This window comes from Manis javanica, chromosome 8 (assembly GCF_040802235.1).
Source record: "Manis javanica isolate MJ-LG chromosome 8, MJ_LKY, whole genome shotgun sequence".
Taxonomy (NCBI): Eukaryota; Metazoa; Chordata; class Mammalia; order Pholidota; family Manidae; genus Manis; species Manis javanica.
In genome coordinates, this window is record NC_133163.1 from 33,834,025 (window position 1) to 33,857,957 (window position 23,933).

At 35.9% G+C, this 23,933-nt stretch overlaps 1 protein-coding gene across 15 annotated transcripts in view; it reads right to left on the reverse strand.

Annotated features, from left to right (window-relative positions):
* Positions 1-23,933, reverse strand: part of GPHN (gephyrin) — a 710,040-nt gene that overhangs the window by 248,506 nt on the left and 437,601 nt on the right. For all 15 annotated transcript variants that reach the window (XM_037005467.2, XM_037005787.2, XM_037005423.2 and 12 more), the window contains one exon: positions 3,369-3,435. In XM_037005467.2, the coding sequence (XP_036861362.1) occupies positions 3,369-3,435 (67 nt within the window). The remainder of the gene's footprint in view (positions 1-3,368; positions 3,436-23,933) is intronic.

The following is a 23,933-nucleotide window of genomic DNA, read 5'->3' on the forward strand; positions in this document are numbered from 1 at the left end:
GACAGAACTCTCCTGCCTAGTATTGTAAAATAGAAGGCATATAAATCCACTCTTCCACCAAATATGGATTGGAAATGCTAACTGGGAGCCAATAAGATTGCATAAACCCACACATGTCATTAATTTTTTTGTAGAATACCTCTGTGTGGAGTACAGACTGGGGCTTATGGCAAAAATCTGTGAGTGCCACCCCGTATCAACTGCTGGGATTTTGGACCAGAAAATTTCCATTTGAGAGACAATTGCTAGCTTGCTATTGGACTTGAATTAAGACTACACTTAAGACTGAAGGACATAAAATAATCTTGAAACCTGAAATATCTGTAATGTCTTGGGTAATGTCAAATGCTCTAAAGGGAGAGGCAATATCCAGGGGAGTTCCATAATAAAATGGAAATGGTGCATATAGGATCATGCTACCAGGAGAATGCAAGTAGGTACTCACGAGCAGGTAGCCTCTTTTCACCTAGGGCCGACTTCGGTACCACCTGAGGAGCTGCTGGATCCTATGGCCACTTGGGCCACTTGGGCGGTGCCCTATAAACAGCTTTCTATTGATCAACAAAGAGCTGCTTGGTTTATGGATGGCAATTCCAAGGTGAAGGGACAGCATCCTGTTTGGAAGGCCGCCACTCTGATTGAAGAAGGTAAAAACAAATCAGCTCGATGGGCTGAACTGTATGATGTTTGTCCTTATGTTAGAGTTTTTACTGACTCTTGGGAAGTGTCTAGTGGCCTGGCCATGTGGTCAGGGAGAAAGGCAATAGAATACTGGTCTATTAAAGGGATGCTTGTATGGGACATGGATTTATGGAAATTACTCACAAATGTAGGGGTATATTAAAGTAGGATATGTTAATGCCCATCCGAAGAACATCCTTGCAGAACTAAATATTGACTGGAACTAGTGAGCAGATATTCTGGTGTGCTTGCTTATATGGCCACCTGGGCCCCTGAGATGAGTGGCCACTGGGGGTGCTGTAGCAAGGCAGAGAATCTAGATTCTCCTCTTGCATCCTCTGAGGCACGAAATGCCAAGAACTGTTCTGTCTGCTAACAAAGAGACAGAGACAGCAGAGGGATATGCAGCAGATTCTCCAAGGGGGAAGGTCTTACAACAGCTGCCAAGTTGGACTGATGCCAGTAGCCCTTCGATATTACAAATGGGTACCAACAGGAATAGACACTTACTCTGGAGAGGGCTTTGCTTACCCAGTGTAGATGCCAATGCTCAGTGTACTATGAAAGGACCAGAATAGAAGATACTGAATCAATGACCATGGAGTCACATTTCTTTAGACTAAGGAATACACTTTTATCTTTAGAGCAGTGATTTGATAGAAAATTGGAATGGACAAATGAAACTTCTGTTGTCCAAATTGGGAGGAGATAAAGGCATGAAGATCTGGCTTACATGCCTTCCTTAGAGTGTGATCACGCTCAATATGAGGAAGGCCAAGGGAGGGTTCCCTCTAAATAAATTACTCTATTTTTCTGGGAAAGAGGGGGATGGGAGAGGACGCAGGTACAACGATACTTTTTTCTTTATGACTACACTTTTTTCCCCACATGACCTCAACTTTTTTTTTTTCCTACCTGATGCACTGATCCTAGGACTGGGGCTGCAACTGTGGGTCCTGGAGTAGGGATAATTCCTAATCATAAACTGTAACTATACCTTTAAATCTGTATGTTTGAGTTCCTAAGGGCCTAGTTGGGTAGACTGTGCTTTACTCCATCTGGTCAAATTGGAATTGACAGTGAATGCAGTATGTTACCTAGTATTCAAGACTGCCTACTAGTTCTGCATCTATGTAACCATACCTTATATGAATGGAGATGGACAGAGTTCGAGGCACTTGCTAAACTGGTATTACTGATGGCAATCTGAGCCACTAAAGTGGCCAAACCAATGGTCTCATTCAAAAGTTTTCAAAGGAAAAGTCTGGGTATAAATGGAGAGAAGGAGGAATGGTAGCTGAAGTAAAGGAATGAAGGAGTTATGCAATGAAGGAAATCCAATATTATATTGGGGTCTCAAAAGAAGCCTAGAACAAGAGAGGACGTTTCTTAGCTCAGTTGTAACATGCCAGAAAGGGTAAAGCCATATGTTACTCCTACTACTGTTTCTGGAACCTGACAAGCCTGTAAACCTGAGTAGCATCACTGTAGGAGGCATTTTGGTCATATAATATGATGATGGACTAGGTAAACTGTTAATGTCTGTGTTGGACTCCAGTAATGTGCCAGTATCTTCTGACTCTTATTTTTCAAGTTATATCTACCACTATACTGTTATATGTTATAATACTGGCATTGTTAGTAAGATTATAATACTGATATTGATGGTCATATGTATTGGGAAATTGTGTTAAATCATCCTCAAAATGTAATGTCAATGGAATATGATTTGCCTGTACAAAAGAGCTAATTTCTATGATAAATAGTTCTCTATGAATGTATTACAGGGTACATATAAATATCAGATCCAGGTGGAAAATTTGTACAAAAATATGAAGATGTGTATAATGGCTTTAGTGGATGGATTAGCTGTTTCTCTAACTCTATCCCTATTCTACACAGGCTTCTCTAAATCTTAGGCATATTCACACTGATACTGCTGTTGTGTCTATAACATAAATGCTATAGTAAATACAGATGCTCAGCTAGGCAAAAATGATCATTTTGCCTTAAGAGTCTTGGCCAAAGGCCAGGAGGTAGCTTATGTAATAAAGAATTAACCTTACTCAAAGAGAGTCTGGCCTGTTACTGGGAAGTGATAGGAGTGCCTTTGTTTGCCTGGGGACTTTGGCCATCAGACAGTCTAACTGATTTATGATGGAGATTTTGCACAATGTGCTATCAGTTTTGCTTCTGGAAAGTGTTGGAGACTAAGGATATCAGCCCAAACTTGGAAGGGCTAGAGACTAAAGGCCAGTCATATGGCCAGTATGAAGTGACCCCCAATAAAAACTCAACACCAAAGGCTTGGAGCTTCCCTAATTGGCAATACTCTCTGTATTGTTACACAGTGATGCTAGGAGAGTAATGCATTCATGGTTCCACAGGAAAAGGATAATGGAAGCTCTGCATTTGAAATCCCTACTCTACTACATTTTATGTACTTCTCTTGGTTGATTTTAATCTGAATACTTTCCCTGTAATACAGGGTAACTATTAGTATAACATCATTCAGTGAGTTCTAGTGAATTACTGAAACTAAGGATAGTTTTGGGTGGGCACTGAATTGCAATTTGTGTTAGAAGTGGGGGCAGTCTTGTGGAGTGTTCCAACTCTTTGATTGGCTAACTCTTGCAAGTTGACCAAAACTTCTTACGCTAAACCATATAAATCTCAAGGTTTCTCACCTGAGATCCTTTCTTGCTACCTGGCAGGTTGATTATGAGAGTTTTTCCTCTGATTCCACATACTGGTCTGAAAAGAAAGAAAAACAGGATGAATACTAAATTGCAATGAATGGTTGGTTTAAATACATTCAAGAATGACTAATCACTGTACTTTACATGTGAACAAGTGTTTTGGAAACAAAAATTGTTATAGCTGGAGATTCAACAGTGGCTATACAAATTGGGCCCTGTGGCTGAGGTTTTTACAAAATGGTTAGTGTGGTGGATTAGAAAAATGTACTAAGTGAATTTTTCAGAAATCAGAATGGATTAGGCACTTTAAAGAAATAATAGCTAAATTATTGCCTTCCTCTAACTCAGCTTCTTTTTATCTCATACAGTTCTAAGAATTCAATGAGATAGTGTATTAAAAAAAGCCCAGCATAATATTTATGCTCAAAAGTCTAACACATCAGACACTTAACAAAAGAGTTGAGTGAGACTTAACATGTGAGCTCTTCTCAGGAAGTCTCTATGTTTTAAAGTAAAATAAAGTCTCACAAATGTGTGGAAGTGGGGAGAGTTTGGAGAGCTTAGTTGTTAACAGATTGATAAACACAGGCAATTTAAAGTAGAAAGGTCTTTCAGAGATCACTGTATATCTCCAGGTTACTTTTAAACCAAGTGGTTGGAAAAGAAACACAAACTAAGGAAAGGCACTGGAAGATGGGAATCAAGAGTTGAAGACATGAATTCATATTAACAGTTGAAATCATGCTCAACCAATTACTGGCTATATTACTTTGACCTATTCATATCTCATTTTCATCATTTGAAAACAACGGGATTAGTCTATTTATAAAATTTTATAACTAAGCTTGGGAAAAGCAGACAAGAATCTTCTTCCTATGACTGAATTTATTCTTTACTCTCTAAAATAACTTAAAATTGTCTTATATATTTTTTTCTTATCCTATTCACAAAGAGAAGAGTTGATAGCTATTTATTTAAACTTTCTATATTGTTTTCTTTCTAATTGAGATATACTAAATAATATTGCAGTAGTTTTAAGTGTACAACATGATTTATTACATGTATATATTGTGAAATAATTACAATAAGCTAACATCAATCATACACATAGCTACAATTTTTTTCTAGTTATGAAAACTCATATAATCTTAGAAACTTTAAAATATAAAATACAGTATTATTAACTATAGTTACCATGCTCTACATTACACCCCCATGATTTATTTATAAGTGGAATTTTTTACCTTTTGACCACCTTCACCCATTTCACCTACTCTCCAATCCCTGCTTCTGGCAACCATCAATCTGATCTATATATCTATGAGTTTGGTTATTTCTGAATTCCACACATAAGTGAGATAATACAATGTTTGTCTTTCTCTAACTGATATCATTTACTATAATGCATTCAAGGTTCACTGAAGTCATCACAGTGGTAGGATAATATTCCACTGTATATACATACCACAGTTTCTTTATCTATTTATCCATCAGTGGACACAGGTCATTTCCACATCTTGGCTATTGTAAGTAATGCTGCAATTAACATGGGGGTGCAGGTACCTTTTTGAGATAGTGATTTTGTTACTTTGGAAAAATACCCAGAAGTGGAATTGCTGGATCATACGATAGTTTTATGTTGTATTTTTTAAGGAACATTCATACTGTTTTCCATGGTGGTTGAGCCAATTATCTTCCCACCAACAGTGCACAAGGGCTCTTCCCTATTCTTATTATTTCCTGTCTTTTTGATAATGGCCATTCTGATCCGTGTGAAGTGATATCTCTTTGTGGTTTTGATTTGTATTTTCCTCATGATTAGCAATACTGAGCAACTTCTAATGTACCTGTTGGTCATTTGGATATCTTTTTTTTTTTTTTTTGAAAAATGTCTATTCAGATCCTCTGCCCATTTTTAACTCAGATTTTTTTTCTATTGAGCTATATTAGTTTTTGATATATTTTGGACATTAAGATATATCAGATGTATGTTCTGTGAATATTTTCTCACATTCTATAGGTTGCCTGTTCATTTTGTTGATTTCCTTTATTGTGCAAAAGCATTTTAGTTTGACATAGTGCCACTTGTTTTTACTTTTGTTGCTTTGCTTTTGGAGTCAATCCAGAAAAACATGGCAAAGAAAGATGTCTTCCCTCTATATTTTCTTCTAGTTTCAAGGTTTTCAGGTTTTACATTCAAGTTTTTAATCCATATTGAGTTGAGTTTTGTGTAAGGTTTAAGATAGTGGTCCTATTTTGTTCCATTGATCTGTGTCTGTTTTTTGGGCAATACCATACTGTTTTGATTACTATAGTTTTGTTATATAGTTTGAAATGAGGATGTGTGATACTTCCAAATTTGTTGTTTTTTCTCAAGATACTTTGGTTACTTGGGGTCTTCTGTAACTTTGAAAAAATTGTTTGTTCTATTTCTGTGACAAATGCCACTAGGATTTTGATAGAGATTGCCCTGAATATGTATATTACTTTGGGCAATACGGACATTTTAACATTAGCCTTTGAATTCAGGAGCATTAAACATCTTTCCATTTATTTGTGTCTTCTGTAATTTCTTTCATTAATGTCTTATAATTTTCATTGTATAGATCTTTTACTTCCTTGGTTGAATTACTTCCTAGGTATTTTATTATTTTTGATCCAATTGTAAATTGGACTGTTTTTATTAGTTTCTCTCATTGCTATTGCTAGTTCATTATTAATATACATAAAATGTATTTTATATATTCACTTGGTATCCTGCCATTTTACTGATTTTTTTAGTTCTAATTTTTTTTGGTGTAATCTTTAGGATTTGCTATTTATATATCATGGCATCTGTAAATATAAGTAGTTTTACTTCCTTTCTGATTTGGGGGAATTTTATTTCTTTTCCTTGCCTAATTGCACTGGCTAGGACTTCCAGTTCTTTTAATAAAAGTGGTGAGAATGGGCATCCTTGTCTTGATTCTGATCTTAGAGTAAAAACTTCAGTTTTCCATCCTTGGGTATGATATCAGCTGTGGTCTTGTCATATATGAGCTATATTATGTTGAGGTATGTTCCCTTCATACCCACTTTGTTGAGAGTTTTTATAATGAATGGATGTTGAATTCTGCCACATACCTTTTCTGAAATCTATTGAGATACGATTGTTAGCCTTCATTTTGTTAATGTGATCTAATTATACTGATTAATTTGGATGCTGAACCATTGTTGGGTCCCTAAGATAAATCCCACTTTATCATGGTATATGAGCTAATAAATTCTGTTCAGTTTGCTAATATTTTGTTGAGGGCTTTTGTATCTTTCATCAGGCATACTGGCCTATAATTTTTGTTTCTTGTAATGTCTTTGTCTGGTTTTGGTATTAGTATAACACTGTCCTTGTAAAATGAGTTTGGAAGTGTACTCTCCTGCTTTTTGGAAGAGTTTGAGGATTCATACTGATTCTTCTTTAAATGATTGGTACAATTCACCAGTGCAATCATTTGGTCCTGAAATTTTTTTGTTGGGGGGTTTTAGAGTACCAATTGACTCTCCTTACTAGTAATCAGTTCAGATTTTCTATTTCTTTATGATTTGCTCTTGATAGGTTGTATTTTTTCAAGGAATTATCCTTGTCTTTCAGGTTGTCCAATTTTTGGTACACAACTGTACATAGCAGTCTCACATCATCCTTTGTATTTCTGTGGTTATCAGTTGTAACATCTTCATTTTTAATTTTATTTAATTGAACCCTCTTTTTGTCTTGGTAAGTCTATATAATGATTTGGCACTTTATCTTTTGAAAGAACCAGCTCTTAGTTTCATTGATATTTTCTATTGTCTTTTTAGTTAACATTTCCTTTTATTTCCATTCTGGTCTTTGTTATTTCTTGTACTAACTATGGCCTTAGTGTGTTGTTTTTTGTTAGTTCCTCAAGCTGTAAACTTCTAGTTGACATGTAAAGTTCTTAATGTAGGCATTTATCAGTAAGAACTTTGCTGCATCTCACAAGTTTTACTATTTTTATTTTTTTCCTCAAGGTGTTTGATTTCAATTTTAATTTTTTCTTTGACTCACTGGATGCTCAGTAGTATGTTGTTGAATCTCTAAACATTTGTGGATTTTGCCATTTTCTCCTTATAATTGATTTCTAGCTTCATACTATTGTGGTCAGAAAAGGTGCTTGATATAATTTCAATCCTCCTGAATTTATTAAGGATTTTATTGTGGCCTAACATATAATCTATCCTGGAGAATATTCTTTGTGTGTTTGAGAATAAGGTGTATTCTGCTGATTTGGGATGGAATGTTCTGTACATATCTATTAAGTCCATCTGGTTTAAAGTGTCAATGTTAAGTCCAATGTTTCCTTATTGATTTTTTGTCTGGATGATCTATACATTGATGCAAGTGGGGTACTGAAGTTTATGGCTATTACATATTGTTACTTTTTTCTTAGATCTGTTAATATTTGCTTTATATATTTAGATGTTCCTATGTTTGGCACACATTTACAAATGTTATATCCTTCTATTGGATTAACCCCTCTATTATTATACAATGAGTTTTTGTCTCAATACGTCTTTTCCCTTTAAGTATATTTTGTCTGATATAAATGTAGCTAAGACAGCTTTCTTTTGCTTTCCATTGGCATGGAATATCTTTTTGCATCCTGTCATTTTCAGTCTGTGTATGTTCTTGTATCTGAAGTGAGTTTCTAGGTAGGTATTATTATTATTTTTTAAATCCATTGAGCCATTAATCCAAAGACAAAAGTAGTAAAAAAAATTAATCTAAAAGAAAACTGTTTTGTTTGGATAATTTAGTCCATTTACATTTAAAGTGATTACTGAGAGGTATGGACATATTGCCATTTTCTTAATTGTTTCCTGGCTGTTTAGTTATACTTTTCTTTCTTTCCTGTTCTTTTGCTCCTTCCTTTGCAATTTAATGATTTTCTATTACAGTATGCTTAAATTCCTCCCTCTTTATATCTTGTCATCTACTCTATATTTTAGCTTTGTGGTTACCATGAGGCTTACATAAAAAAATCTTACATTTATAAATTGGTTTTAAGTTGATATAACAAGTTAGAATACTTAAATTGTTTTTTTTACACTTTTACTCCCTGTGGAAGTTTTTCATTCACAATTTACCTTTTTAAGTTGTGTATCCATTAACAAATAACTATAGCTTTACTTTGTACTCTTTTTGTTTTTTAACCTTCGTATAAGATACATAAGTGATAAACCCACCATTACATTATTCTAAATTGAAGAATATATTTGCTTCTATCACTGTGATTTACACTTTTTTATGTTTTTCTTTCCTCTAGTGCCCTTTCACTTCAGAATAAAGAAGTGGTTTTAACATTTCCTTTCTTTTTCTTTAAAAACTTTTTATTATGGTATGATTGATATACACTCTTATGAAGGTTTCACATGAAAAAACAATGTGGGTACTACATTTACCCATATTATCAAGTCCCCACCCATACCCGAATGCAGCCACTGTGCAGCAAGGTGCCATAGATCTACTATGTGCCTTCTCTGTGCTGCACTGTTCTCCCTGTGGTTCCCCACACCATGTGCATTAAACATAATACCCCTCAATCCCCTTCTCCCTCTCTCCCCACCCGCCCTCCCACACCCCTCCCTTTTGGTAACCACTAGATCCTTCTTGGAGTCTCTGAGTCTGCTGCTATTTTGTTCCTTCAGATTTGCTTCATTGCTATACACCAAAAATGAGGGAAATCATTTGGCATTTGTCTTTCTCCGCCTGGCTTATTTCACTGAGCATAATGCCCTCCAGCTCCATTCATGTTGTTGCAAATGGTAGGATTTGTTTTATTTTTATGGCTGAATAATATTCCATTGTGTATATGTACCACATCTTCTCTATCCATTCATCTAGTGATGGACACTTAGGTTGCTTCCATATCTTGGCTATTGTAAAAAGTGCTGTGATAAACATAGGGGTGCATATGTCTTTTTGAATCAGAGAAGTTGTATTCTTTGGGTAAATTCCAAGGAGTGGGATTCCCGGGTCAAATGATATTTCTATTTTTAGTTTTTTGAGGAACCTCCAAATTGCTTTCCACAATGCTTGAACTAGCTAACAATCCCACCAGCAGTGTAAGAGGGTTCCCCTTTCTCCACATCCTCACCAGCATTTGTTGTTCTTAGTCTTTTCAATGTTGGCCATCCTTACTGGTGTGAGGTGATATCTCATTGTGGTTTTAATTTGCATTTCCCTGATGATTAGTGATGTGGAGCATCTTTTCATGTGTCTGTTGGCCATATGAATTTCTTCTTTGGAGAAGTGTCTGTTCATATCCTCTGCCCATTCGTAAATCGGGTTATTTGCTTTTTGGGTGTTGAGGTGTGTAAGTTCTTTATATATTTTGGATGTTAACCCCTTGTCAAATATGTCATTTACAAATACATTCTCCAATACTGTAGGAGGCCTTTTTGTTCTATTGATGGTGTCCTTTGCCATACAGAAACTTTTTAGTTTGATGTAGTCCCATGAGTTCATTTTTGCTTTCTTGAGGAGATGCATTCAGGAAGAAGTTGAACATGCTTATATTCAGGAGATGTTTGCCTATGTTTCCTTCTAAGAGTTTTATGGTTTCATGACTTACATTCAAGTCCTTAATCCATTTCAAGTTTACTTTTGTGTATGGGGTTAAACAATAATATAGTTTCATTCTCTTACATGTAGCTGTCCAGTTTTGCCAACACCAGCTGTTGAAGAGGCTGTCATTTCCCCATTTCATATGTCCATGGCCTTTATCATATATTAATTGACCACATATGGTTGGGCTTATATCAGGGCTCTCTAGTCTGTTCCATTGGTCTATGGGACTGTTCTTGTGCCAGTATCAAATTGTCTTGATTACTGCGGCTTTGTGGTAGGGCTTGAAGTTGGGGAGCATAATCCCCCCACCTTTATTCTTCCTTCTCAGAAATGCTTTGGCTATTGAAGGTCTTTTATGGTCCCATATGAATTTTAGAAGGAGTTTCTCTAGTTTGTTGAAGAATGCTATTGGTATTTTGATAGGAATTGCTTTGAATCTGTAGATTGCTTTAGGCAGGATAACCATTTCACAATATTAATTCTTCCTATCCATGAGCAGAGGATGTGTTTCCATTTATTGGTATCTTCTTTAATTTCTCTCATGAATGTCTTGTAGTTTTCAGAGTCTAGGTCTTTCACTTCCTTGGTTAGGTTTATTCCTAGGTATTTTATTCTTTTTGATGCAATTGTGAATGGAATTGATTTCCTGATTTCTCTCTCTGGTAGTTCATTGTTAGTGTATAGGAAAGCAACAGATTTCTGTGTATTAATTTTGTATCCTGCAACTTTGATGAATACAGATATTAGATGTAGTAGTTTTGGAGTTGATTCTTTAGGGTTTTCTTTATGTACAATATCATGTTATCTGCAAACAGGGACAGTTTAACTTCTTCCTTGCCAATCTGGATGCCTTTTATTTCTTAGTGTTGTCTGATTATTGTGGCTAGGACCTCTAGTACTACGTTGAATAACAGTGGGGAGAGTGGGCATCCTGTCTTTTTCCCGATCTTACAGGAAAAGCTCTCAGCTTCTCACTGTTAAGTATGATGTTGGCTGTGGGTATGTCATATATGGCCTTTATTATGTTGAGGTACTTGCTCCCTATACCCATTTTGTTGAGAGTTTTTATCATGAATGGATGTTGAATTTTGTCAAATGCTTTTTCAGCATCTATGGAGATGATCACGTGGTTTTTGTCCTTTTTTGTTGATGTGGTTGATGATGTTGATGGATTTTCAAATGTTGTACCATCCTTGCATCCCTGAAATAAAACCTACTTGATCATGATGGGTGATCTTTTTGATGTATCTTTGAAGTTGGTTTGCTAGTATTTTGTTCAATATTTTTGCGTCTATGTTCATCAGGGATATTGGTATGTAATTTTTTTTTTTTGTGGTGTCTTTGCCTGATTTTGGTATTAGAGTGATGCTGGCCTCATGGAATGAGTTTGGAAGTATTCCCTCTTCTTCTACTCTTTGGAAAACTTTAAGTAGGATGGGTATTAGGTCTTCACTAAATGTTTGATAAAATTTAGTGGTGAAGCCATCTGGTCCAGAGGTTTTGTTCTTAGGTATTTTTTGATTACCAGTTCAATTTCATTGCAGGTAACTGATGTGTTCAGATTTTCTGTTTCTTCTTTGGTCTGCCTTGGAAGGTAGTATTTTTCTAGAAAGTTGTCCATTTCCTCTGGGTTGTTCAGTTTGTTAGCATATAATTTCTCATAGTATTCTCTAATAATTCTTTGTATTTCTGTGGTGTCTGTAGTGATTTTTCCTTTCTCAGGTCTGATTCTGTTTATGTGTGTAGACTCTCTTTTTTTCTTGAGAAGTCTGGCTAGGGGTTTATCTATTTTGTTTATTTTCTCGAAGAACCAGCTCTTGCTTTCATTGGTTCTATTGTTTTATTCTTCTCAATTTTATTTATTTCTGCTCTAATCTATATTATGTCCCTCCTTCTACTGACTTTGGGCCTCATTTGTTCTTCTTTTTCTAGTTTCATTAATTGTGAGTTTAGACTGCTTATATGGGATTGTTTTCTTTCCTGCGGTAGGCCTGTATTGCAATATACTTTCCTTTTAGCATGGCCTTGGCTGCATCCAACAGATTTTGCTGTGTTGAATTATTGTTGTCACTTGTCTCCATATATTGTTGATCTCTGTTTTTATTTGGTCATTGATTCACTGTTTATTTAGGAGCATTTTGTGAAGCCTCCATGTGTTTGTGAAAATTTTCATTTTCTTTGCATAATTTATTTTTAGTTTCACACTTTTGTGGTCTGAGAAACTGGCTGGTACAATTTCAATCTTTTTGAATTTACTGAGGCTCTTTATGTGGCCTAGTATATGATCTAGTCTTGAAAATGTTCCATGTGCACTTGAGAAGAATGTGTATTCTGCTGCTTTTTGAGTGCAGAGTTCTGTGGATGTCTGTTAGGTCCATCTGTTCTAATGTGTTGTTCAGTGCCTCTGTGTCCTTACTTATTTTCTATCTGGTTGCTCCATCCTTCAGAGTGTGTGGAGTGTTGAAGTCTCCTAGAATGAATACATTGCATTCTATTTCCCCTTTTGATTTAGTTAGCATTTGTTTCACATATGTAGGTGCTCCTGTGTTGGGAGCATAGATATTTAAAATGGTTATATCTTCTTGTTGGATTGACCCCTTTATCATTATGTAATGTCTTTCTTTGTTTCTTTGTTTTGAAGTCTATTTTGTCTGATACAAGTACTGCAATACCTGCTTTTTTCTCTCTATTAGTTGAATGAAATATCTTTTTCCATCTCTACACTTTTATTCTGCCTTTGGGTTTAAAGTGAGTCTCTTGTAGGCAGCATATAGCTGGGTCTTGTTTTTTATCCATTCAGTGCCTCTATGTCTTTTGATTGGTCCATTCAGTCCATTTATATTTAGGGTGATTATTGATCTTGCAGACTTAAGATTCATGGTTACCAAAGGTTCAAGGTTAACTTCCTTACTATCTAAGAGTCTAACTTAACTCACTATTAAGTGCTTAACTCATATTAATGCTATTACAAAGACAATCTAATCTAAAGGTTCTTTTCTTTTTTCTCCTCCTTTTTCTTTCTCCTCTATTCTTTATATGTTAGGTATCATATCTGTACTCTTTGTCTATCCCCTGATTGACTTTGGGGATAGTTAATTTAATTTTGCATTCACTTAGTAATTAGCTTTTCTACTTTCTTTACTGTGGTTTTATTACTTCTGGTGACAGCTATTAAGCCTTAGGAACACTTCCATCTATAGCAGTCCCTCCAAAATACACTGTAGAGATGGTTTGTGGGAGGTAAATTCTCTCAGCTTTTGTTTATATGGAAATTGTTTAATCTCTCCTTCAAATTTAAATAATATTGCCAGATAAAGTAATCTTGGTTCCAGGCCCTTCTGCTTCATTGCATTAAATACATCATGCCACTCCCTTCTGTCCTGTAAGGTTTCTGCTGAGAAGTCTGATGTTAGCCTGATGGGCTTTCCTTTGTATATCATCTTATTTCTCTCTCTGGCTGCTTTTAATACTCTGTCTTTATTCTTGATCTTTGACATTTTAATTACTATATGTCTTGGTGTTGTCATCCTTGGGTCCCTTGTGTTGGGAGATCTATGGATCTCCATGGCCTGAAAGACTATCTCCTTCCCCAGACTGGGGAAGTTTTCAACAATTACCTCCCCAAAGACACTTTCTATCCCTTTCTCTTTCTCTTCTTCTTCTGGTATCTCTATAATGCAAATGTTGTTCCGTTTGGATTGGTCATACAGTTCTCACAATATTCTTTCATTTTAGAGATCCTTTTTTCTCTCTGTGCCTCAGCTTCTTTGTATTCCTCTTCTCTAGTTCCTATTTCATTTATTTTCTCCTCCACCATATTCAATCTGCTTTTAATAGCCTCCATTGTGCTCTTCAATGATTGGATCTCTGACCGTAATTCATTCCTGGTTTCTTGAATATCTTTCTGTACCTCCATGAGCATGTTAATGATTTTTATTTTGAACTTCCTTTCAGAAGAGTCATGAGGTCCATGTCATCTTTCTCAGGAGTTATATTAATTTTACTCTGAACTAGGTTCTTTTGGTCTTTCATATTTGTATACGGCACCCTCTAGTGTCCAGAAGCTCTACCATCTGAAGCTGCTTAGCCCCTGAAGCAATGTTGGGGGTGACAGGGAAGTGGTATTGGTGCCTGGTGGGAGGAAAGAGCTGTTTCCTGCTTCCCGCCAACTATGCCTGTCTCCATTGCCTGAACCAGTGGGCCAAGCACACAGGTATAAGCCTCTATGCTTTGCATTTGTAGCTGCTGTAGACAGATCTTCTCTTTGACTGGCCTAACACCAGGGTAGCATTTGCTGGTTTGTGAGCCAGGTTGGGCTGGCAGGAGAAAGCGCAGTAGGCTGTGTATCAAGGAGGGTGTCCCTGGAGCTGTGTAGTCAGCCAGGGAGCCGGAGCACCTGGAAATAGTGAAAGCTTCCAACCTGTTGGGCAGAGTGCACCCAGACAATTTTGTCTACATGTCCTTTCTCCTGAGCAGTAAGCTCTGTGCAATCCTTGCCGCTTTCGCAGCCCTCTTGCTAAGGGCTTCATTGTTAGGAAGTCTCTCAGACTGCCTGCCTTTCTTTTGTCCCAGAGCAGCCAGATATGGATTCCTGCTTTCCACAAGCAGCTGGAATCTCAGTCTCTCCAGGAATTCTGCCTGTCTTAGCTTTCCAATCCCTTAATCCTGGGAGTATCATGAAAGCACCATGAAATGTAGGTTTGGGTTCCCAGAGCAGATCTCTGGAGTTAAGTATTCAGCAGTCCCAGGCCTCCCCTCCCTCCCTGCCCCATTTCTCTTCCTCCTGCTGGTGAGCTGGGGTGGGGGAAGGGCTAGGGTAATGCTGGGCCACAGCTTTGGTACGTTACCCTGTTCCATCAGGTCTGCTCTTTTCTCCAGGTGTATGCAGTTTGGCACAGTCCTCTTTCCTGTTGCTCTTTCAGGATTAGTTGTATTAATTATATTTTTGTATTATATGCAGCTTTAGGAGGAAGCCTCTGTTTCACCTCTCATGCCACCATCTTTAATCCAATCCTAGCTGTACTTCGCTTTAAGATTTCTTATAAGACAAATCTGTTAGTGCTAAACTCTTCAGCTTTTGCTTCTCTAGAAAACTCTCCTTCAATTCTGAAGAACAAGTTTGTTGGGAGGAGTTTTCTTGGCTAGCAGGTTTTCATTTCAGCACTTTGAATTTATCATAGTACACCCTTCTGGCCTGTAAATTTTCTGCTAAAAAATCTACTGGTAAGTCTAATGGAGGTTCCCTTGTATATAAAATATTGTTTTTCTCTTGCTGTTTTTAAGAGTCCCTCTTTGTCTTTAACTTTTGACAATTTAATTATAATCTTTGTGTGGATCTCTTTATATTAATTTTATTTGGAAATCTCTGGGCTTCCTGGATATGGATGTTTGTTTCCTCCTCCAGGTGAGGGATATTTTTAGCTATTATTTCCTCAAGTAAATTTTCTTCTCCCTTTTTTCTTTTCTCCTTCTTGGACCCTTATAATGCAAATAGCTTTGCCAGATGCTGTCTGTAAGTCATTTAAGCTATCTTCACTCTTTTGCTTTCTCTTTGCTCTGCTTACTGGATGAATCCCATTACCATGTCTTCAAGTTTGCTGATCCTTTCTTCTGCTTCATCTTGAGCTGTTGAATGGCTGTTGAATTTTTCAGTTCAGTTACTGTATTCTTCAGCTCCATAATTTCTGTTTGGTACCTTCTTATGTTTTCTCTGTTTAAATTCTCATTTTGTTCATGCATTGTTTTCCTGAACTTGGTGATTATCTTTATGACCATTATTTTCAATTCCCAATCAGGTAAATGACTTATCACTATTTCATTGAGGTCTTTTCCTGAGGTTATATCTTTTAGGCACAGAGAATTTGACTGATACATGAGTCTTTAAAGTATAATCTCTATAATATATTTGTTGTTTTATACAAGTCCATCCCATCTGTGTTTATGTAATTCCAATAATGGCCATGATTTACTCTTACTGACGATGATGTTGTATGTACATACATTTTAAATTTATCAAGTATTATAGAGCTTTGAATCTATTTTCCAATAATGCTTCACAGAATGTTCCAAGTTTTAACTCCCTCCATAAAATAAGTGGCAAATGCAAACTTAGTTCATTCCTTTTATTCCAACATTTTGGTCATTAAGTCCAGATCTGTATGTCTGCAATATATTTCATTTGCTCTAGGATGACACGCTAATAGCACTGGTAAAAATGTTACATGCATAAACTTGAGTTAGTATTGTATGTAATAATAGTTATACTACCTAGATCACTATTTCTGTGTGTTATATGTATATGTAATATAATTAAAAAGCCTAGTATATAGTCATGAACAGTTACACCTGCTATTTACCCTCTATCTCTATGTCCTCTATTTAGTAAAAAAATTAGATCAGACTTCAGAAAAATTCTTTGTGAGTTTCCTGGTCCCTTTGAATGTTTAGAAATTAATTTTGAGATGCAGTTTTCTATCTATAGAATATCTAGAGTCATTGCAAGAAAAAGGTACTTTATATATACTTTTTGGCTAATACAGGATTTTTACAGACACTCATCATTTCAAAAATGAAAGTAACATAGTCTTAGCATATTCCAATACTTACTAAACAACTAAACATCTTCACTAAGTATTATGGGATATATGCAACCCAATTTCTTAAGAAGTTTATATTTCTTAAAAATGTAATAGAAATATTAAACCATATAGACAAACAGCTACAATATAGTTGGTGATGACACAAACTGGAATCATGAGTTACATCATGAGTTCAAAAAAAACCCCTCCAGGTGAGGGTATGAGGTAAGTCTTTCCAGAAGAGGAAGCATTTGAGTGATTTTGTAAGGGAAAACATTTACACATGCAGGAAAGGTTGGGGAAGGGACAAGAAAACAAGGACAGTTTAGGTAGAGGGGAAATGTACAACCATAGAGACAAAAACCACCAAGTGCATTTTGGATATATTAAGTCTTACATCTGGTGAGAGCACATTGTACTCAGAGGATTAATGTGAGACAAGAAGTACCAGTGGGAAGCTGTTGCAATCTGATAGATTGGTAGTTTACACAATGTAGTCTCTGCACCAGCAATATGTGCATAATTTGGTAATTTGTTAGAAATGTAAAACCTCTGACACTGTCCCTCTCTTCTCTCTGCAATTGAACTACTGAATCAGAAACTATAGAGGTGAGATCAAGCACTCATTATTTTACCAAGTTCATTAGTTGATTCTGTTCCATGATAAAGCTTGAGAACAACTATGGTGGATTGTGACTGAATTTTGGTATTACTACTGACTAATAGTGTGATCTTCATTTAGTTACTAAACCTGCTTAATGCTTAGTTTTCAAAACTTGAGTTGTTGTAAGGATTCACATAATCCTTGAAATATAATGCATAGTATAGTGTCTAGGACATAGTGGATATTCATTAAATACCTAGGCCTTTCTCACTTAAAATGTACATTTGGAATTAGACACTGGAATTCCTGAATTCACTATAAAGAGCTAGAATGCATTCATAAGACACTGGTGAGCGAGGATGGATTCTGTTCAGTATTATCAAGCACTATTGAAAAAAAACATAATCTAAGCCAAAGTGAAAGGGGATGATATAAGACATCAAGAAAATAAAGAAATAATAGAAAACAGTAAATACAAGTTATTTTTTGTCTCATTCCTTTTTTTATTGATGTATAGTAGATATACAATATTATATTGGTTTCAAGTATATAACATTAGTGACCCAATAGTTATATCTATATTATTAAATGCTCATCCCAATAAGTAGAGTTACTGTCAATGTAGAAATATATTACAATATTATTGACTATATTATCTATGTCATACTTTCATTCTATGTACTGTACATTTCATAATAAATGAGTAATTTATAATATTATAATTTAGTTTTTCTGCCTCCTTATGCTAAAAAACCCACCCACTTATTCATCCACCCTCCCCAGTTCTTCTCCCATGGTAACCATCAATCTCTTCTCTGTGTTTCCATGAGTCTATTTCTATCTTGTTTGTTTTGTTTTTAGATTCCACATATAAGAGAAGTAAATATGGTATCTGGCCTTCTCTTCCTGGCTTATTTCATTTACTTTTATACCCTCTAGGTCCATGCATGTTGTTACAAACAGCAAGATTTCTTTCTTTTTTTATGGCTGAATAATATTCCACTGTGTAAGTACCACATTTTCCTTACCCATTCATCTACAGGTGGACACTTTGGTTACTTCCATATCTTGGATATTATAAATAATGCAACAATAAACATAGGAGTGCACATATCTTTTTTAATACAGCCTTGCCCTTTTCTCCACATCCTCGCCAACACTTGCTATTTGTTGTTTTTTGGATAGTGGCCATTCTAATTGATGTGAGGTGATATCTCATTGTGCTTTTGATTTGCATTTCCCTGATGATTAGTGATGTGGAGCATCTTTTTATGTGCCTGTTGGTCATCTGTATTTCTTGTTTGGAAAAATGTCTATTCAGGTACTCTACCCATTTTTCAATTGGGTTATTTGTTTTTTTGGTGTTGCACTGTGCAAGTTCTTTATATATTCTAGATATTAGCTCCCTATTGGATATGTCATTTACAAATATATTCTCCCATACAGTAGTTTGCCATCTCATTTTGTTGATGTTTCCTTTGCTGTGAAGAAGCTTCTTAGTTTGATGTAGTCCACTTATTTATTTTTGCTTTTGTTTCTCTTGCCCAGGGAGACATATACAGAAAGAAGTTACTGATGCTAATGTTCAAGAGCTTCTTGCCTTTGTTTTCTTCTATGAGTTTTATGATTTCATGCTGTACATTTGACTTTACTTCTGTGTATGGTGTTAGACAGTGATCCAGTTTCATTCTTTTGTATGCAGCTGTCCAGTTTTCCCAACACCATTTAATGAAGAGACTGCCTTTCCCCCTTGTATTATCTTGCCTCCTTTGCCATATATTAATTGACCACATATGCACGGGTTTATTTCTGAGCTCTCTTTTACATTGATCCATGTGTCTGTATCATTGAGCCAGTATCACCCTATTTTAATCACTGTAGCTTTGTAGTATAGCTTGATTTTCAGGAAATGTGATATCCCCAGCTTTGCTTCTTTCTCAATGTTGCTTTGGTTATTTGGGATCTCTTTTGGTTCCATATAAATTTTAGGACTATTTGCTCTAGTTCATTGAAAAATGCCATTGGTACTTTTATGGGGACTGCACTAATTCTGTAAGCTGCTTTGGGCAACCATTTTGACAATATTAATTCTTCCTATCCATGAGTAAGGGACAGCTTTCATTTGAATCTTCTTCAATTTCTTTCATCAGTGTCTTACAGTTTTTGGAGTACAGGTCTTTCACCTTCTTGGATAGGTCTATTACTAGTTATTTTATTCTTTTTGATGCAATTGTAAATGGAATTGTTTTGATTTTTCTTTCTTCTAGTTCATTGTTAGTATATTGAAATGCAACAAATTTCTGTGTATTGATCTTGTATTCTGAGACTTTGTTGAGTCCATTTATTAGTTTCCATAACTTGTTAGTGTAGTCTTTAGGTTGTTTAAAATATATATCAAATCATCTACAAATAGTGACAATTTTACTTCTTCCTTACCAATTTGGATTCCTTTTATTTCTTTTTCTTGTCTGATTGCTTCTAGTACTATGTTGAATAAAAGTGGCAAAAGTGGGAATCCTTGTCTTATTCCTGATTTTAGAGGAAAAGCTTTCAGATTTTCATTATTGAGTATGATGTTAGCTGTGGATTTGTCATATAGGACATTCATTATGTTGAGGTATGTTCCTTCTATACACACTTTGTTTAGAATTTTTATCATGAATGGATGTTGCATTTTGTTAAATGCTTTTTCAGCATCTATTGAGTTGACCATATTTCTCAGCCTTTCTTTTGTTAATGTGGCTTATTATACTGATTGACTTGCCGATATTGTACCAGTCCTGGAATAAATCCCACTTGGCTGTGATGAATAATCCTTTTGATGTATTTTTTATTTGGTTTGCTAATATTTCGCTTAGGGTTTTTGTATCTATGTTCATCAGGGATATTGGTCTGTACTTTTCTTGTAGTGTTTTTTGGTTTTGCTATTAAATAGTAATGCTGGCCTCATCGAATGAATTTGGAAGTATTTCCTCCTCATATTTTTTGGAATACTTTAAGAAGGATAGGTATCAGCTCTTCTTTAAATGTTTGATAGACTTCAGCTGTGAAGCCATCTGATCGTGGAGTCGGGAGTTTTTTGATTACCAATTCAATTTCATTACTAGTAATCAGTCTGTTCAGATTTTCTGCTTATTGCTGGGTTAGTCTTAGACGATTGTATGTTTGCAGGAATTTATCCATTTTTTCCAGGTTGTCCAATTTGTTGCCATATCATTTTTTGTATAATTCTCTTATAAATCTTTGAATTTCTCGGGTGTCAGTTTTAATGTGTCCTTGTTTGTTTCTGATTTTGTTTGTGCCCTCCCTTTTTTTCTTGACAAGTCTGGCTAAAGGTTTCCGTATTGTGTTTACCTCTTGAAGAACCAGCTCTTTGTTTAATCAATTTTTAAAAATTGTGTTCTTAGTCTCTTTCATTTCTGCTTTGATATTTATTATCTTTCCTTCTACTAACTTTGGGCTTTGTTCTTTTTAGTTACTTTCAGTTGTAAGACTAGATGGTTTATTTGAAATTGTTTTGTTTTTTGAGCTAGGCCTATATTGTTATAAACTTTCCTCTTAGAACCAGTTTTGCTGCATTCCACATATTTTGACCTGTTAATGTTCCTATTTTCATTTGTCTCCATGATCTGTTCTTTTGCTCTTTGATCTGTCATTTACCCAATGATTATCTAAGACAAGCATGTTGTGTACTACACGTGTTTTTTTCCAGTTTTTTTTCTTTGAACTGATTTCTAGTTTTACACCATTGTCACCTGAAAAGATGACTGATGTTCTTAGTGTTCTTAAATTTATTGAGACTTGTTTTGTGTCCTAATATGGGATCTACTCTGGAGAACATCCATGTGCACTTGAGAAGAATTAGCATTCTGCTGATTTTGGGTGGAATATTCTGTATATTTTAATTATGTCCATATGGTTTAATGTGTTGTTCAATGCCAATGTTTCCTTATTTATTTTCTGTCTACATGATCTATCCATTGGTATGTGGGTCCCCTACTATGTAAGTAAAGTCCCCTACTATTATTGTGTTACTGTCAATTACTCCCTTTAAGTCTGTTATTTTGCTTTATATATTTAGATGCTCCTATATTTGGCTCATAGGTATTTACAATCTTCTCTTTGGACTGATCCCTTTATCATTAGTAATGCCCTTCTTTGTGTCTTGTTACTTTCTTTGTTTTGAATCTGTTTTGTCAGATATAAGTATTGTTGTAAGTTCCTGTTCTTTTCATTCTTTTGTTTTCATGGAATACCTTTTTCCTTCCCTTCACTTCCAGTCTATATGTGTCTTTATATCTGAGATAAATCTCTTGTAGGCAGCATCTTCATTGGTCTTCTTTCTTTATCCATTCAGCCATTTTATAGCTTTTAATTGGTTTATTTAGTCCATTTACATTTAAAGTACTTATTGATAGGCATGTACTTATTGCCATTTTTTAACTGTTTTCTGGCTTGTTTTGTACTTCCTGTCTGTTCCTTTCTTCTCCTCCCTTGTGACTTGGTGATTTTCTTAAGTGTTATGCTTGGATTATTTTCATTTCATTTTTAGTGTATATATCTATTACAGGCTTTAGGTTTGTGGTTACCATAAAGTTCACACAGAAATTCTTATATATATAAAACAGTCTATATTAAGTTGATGATGCTTAATTTAAACATATTCTAAAAATCCTCCATTTTTTCTTATTCCTCCATTTTATATATATCATGTCATAATCTAAATCTTTTTATTTTGTGTATTGCTTGACTAATTTTGTGTATAGTTAATTTTACTAATTTTGCTTTTTGACTTCATATTTGCTTTGTAAGTAACTGGTTTACTACCTTTGCTGTAGGTTGTTTTCAGTGATGAAAAACAGGGTAAACTTAAAAACATTCCCATCTAAAGAAGATTCTTTAACATATCTTGTAAGGCTGGTTTAGTGGTGATGACTTCTTTTAAACTTTGTTTATCTGAAAAGCTTTTAAACTCTCCAAGTCTGAATGATAACCTTGCTTGGCACAGTGTTCTTGGTTGTAGATTTTCACCTTTCAGCCCTTTGAATATTCCATGCCACTTCCTTCTAGCTCTAAAGTTTCTGCAAAGAAATTTGCTGATAGCCTTATGGAGTTTCCTTGGTAGGTAACTGTCTGTCTTTCTCTTGATGCTTTTTAAGAGTCTCTCCTTATCTTTAATTTTTGACATTTTAATTAGTATGTGGCTTGGTATGGACCTCCCTGGGTTCATCTTGTTAGGGGCTCTCTATGCTTGCAGGATTTAGATGTCTATTTCCTGCCCCAGATTGGGAAGTTTTCAGCTATTATTTCCTCAAATAGACTTTCTGTCTCTGTCTCTTGCTTCTCCTTCTGGGACCTATATCATGTGAATATTGTTCTGTTTGTGTTTGTTGCAGAGATCTCTTGGCATGTTTCCTTAGAAATTCTTTTTCTCCGTTCTTCAGCTTGCTTACTTTCTACTACCCTCCAGAATGCTCATCCATTCCTCTGCCTCCTGTATCCTACTATTCATTCCCTTTATTGTATTTTTCATTTTTGTTATTGTATTCTTTAACTCCCAATTGTTCTTTTTTGTATTTTCTATTTCTGTGTTGAAGCTCTCACTGCAATTGTCAATTCTTTCCCCCAGTTGAGTGAATTCTTTACGACTGTACTTTGAATTCCTTAGCAGGATGACTGCTTATCTGTTTCATTTAGCACTTTCTCCGGTATTTTGTTTTGTTCCCTTGTTTGGAACATATTCCTCTGCCTCCTCATTCTGTCTTGGGTCTTTGTGTTTCTTTGTACTAGATAGGTCAGCTCTGTTTCCTGGTCTTGAAAGTAGTGGCTTTATGTAGTAGGCATCCTGTGCTGCCCAGAAGTGCAAAACACCCTGCTTACCACAGTCCGGTTCTCTATTGTGGTTCAGTCATGGCTACCGTTGGTGAGCAGTGTATGGGGCCTACCTTTCTGACTGAGAGTAATGGTGGATCACAGCTAGCCTCTGTGTGCCTGTCTGCCAGTAATGACAGAGCTCTACTGCTAGCTCTACATGCCCTTTGTATGATGTCTTGCATTTCTGCTAAGAAGTATTGTGGGTGGGGGCTGTCTTTTGCCCATCAGCAATGGCTGACTGCTCCTGGGTGGGGCATGTATGCAGGGAAATGCCAGAACTAAGCCAGTAGAACAGATAGAGAGTTTCAGAGCTGGTTCCGGCAAGTGTCTGGCCAGCTGGGCTAAGGAAGGGATGGAAAAGTGTCATCTGCTTGCCCTTTCTCCTCTGAAGAAAGCTTCCTTAGACCCATGCCCTTCTGGCACACTTCCTAAGGCTAGCAAATCTTTCAAACTGCTGCTTCTGCGTTGGGTGTCAGAGGGGTCAACTGAACATGCTGGTTCTCCACAAGTGGTCAGAGTCTTGGCCCTCCACACTGCTCCAAATCTTTCTGGTGTTCAGCCCCAATCTTCAAAGCCCAGTGCAATGAGACCCACAGTCTCAAATCAGATCTCCAGGCTCAGGTGTGCTGAGGTCCTGAGAGTTTATCCTCTCCACACTCCATTCCTTTCTGTACTGTTTATTGGTTGGGATGGTGGAAGGGCTTGGATCTCAATCAATTGAGACTCTGCCTCTTTACCCTTCTCAATGTGGTATTTTCTTTGCCAGGTGTAGATAGTCTATTCTGCAGTCTTCAGATCATTTTCAGAGTTAGTTGTATTACATGCAGGTACTTCCTTGGTCTGTTTTTGGGAGGAGGTATTACCTTAGCCTA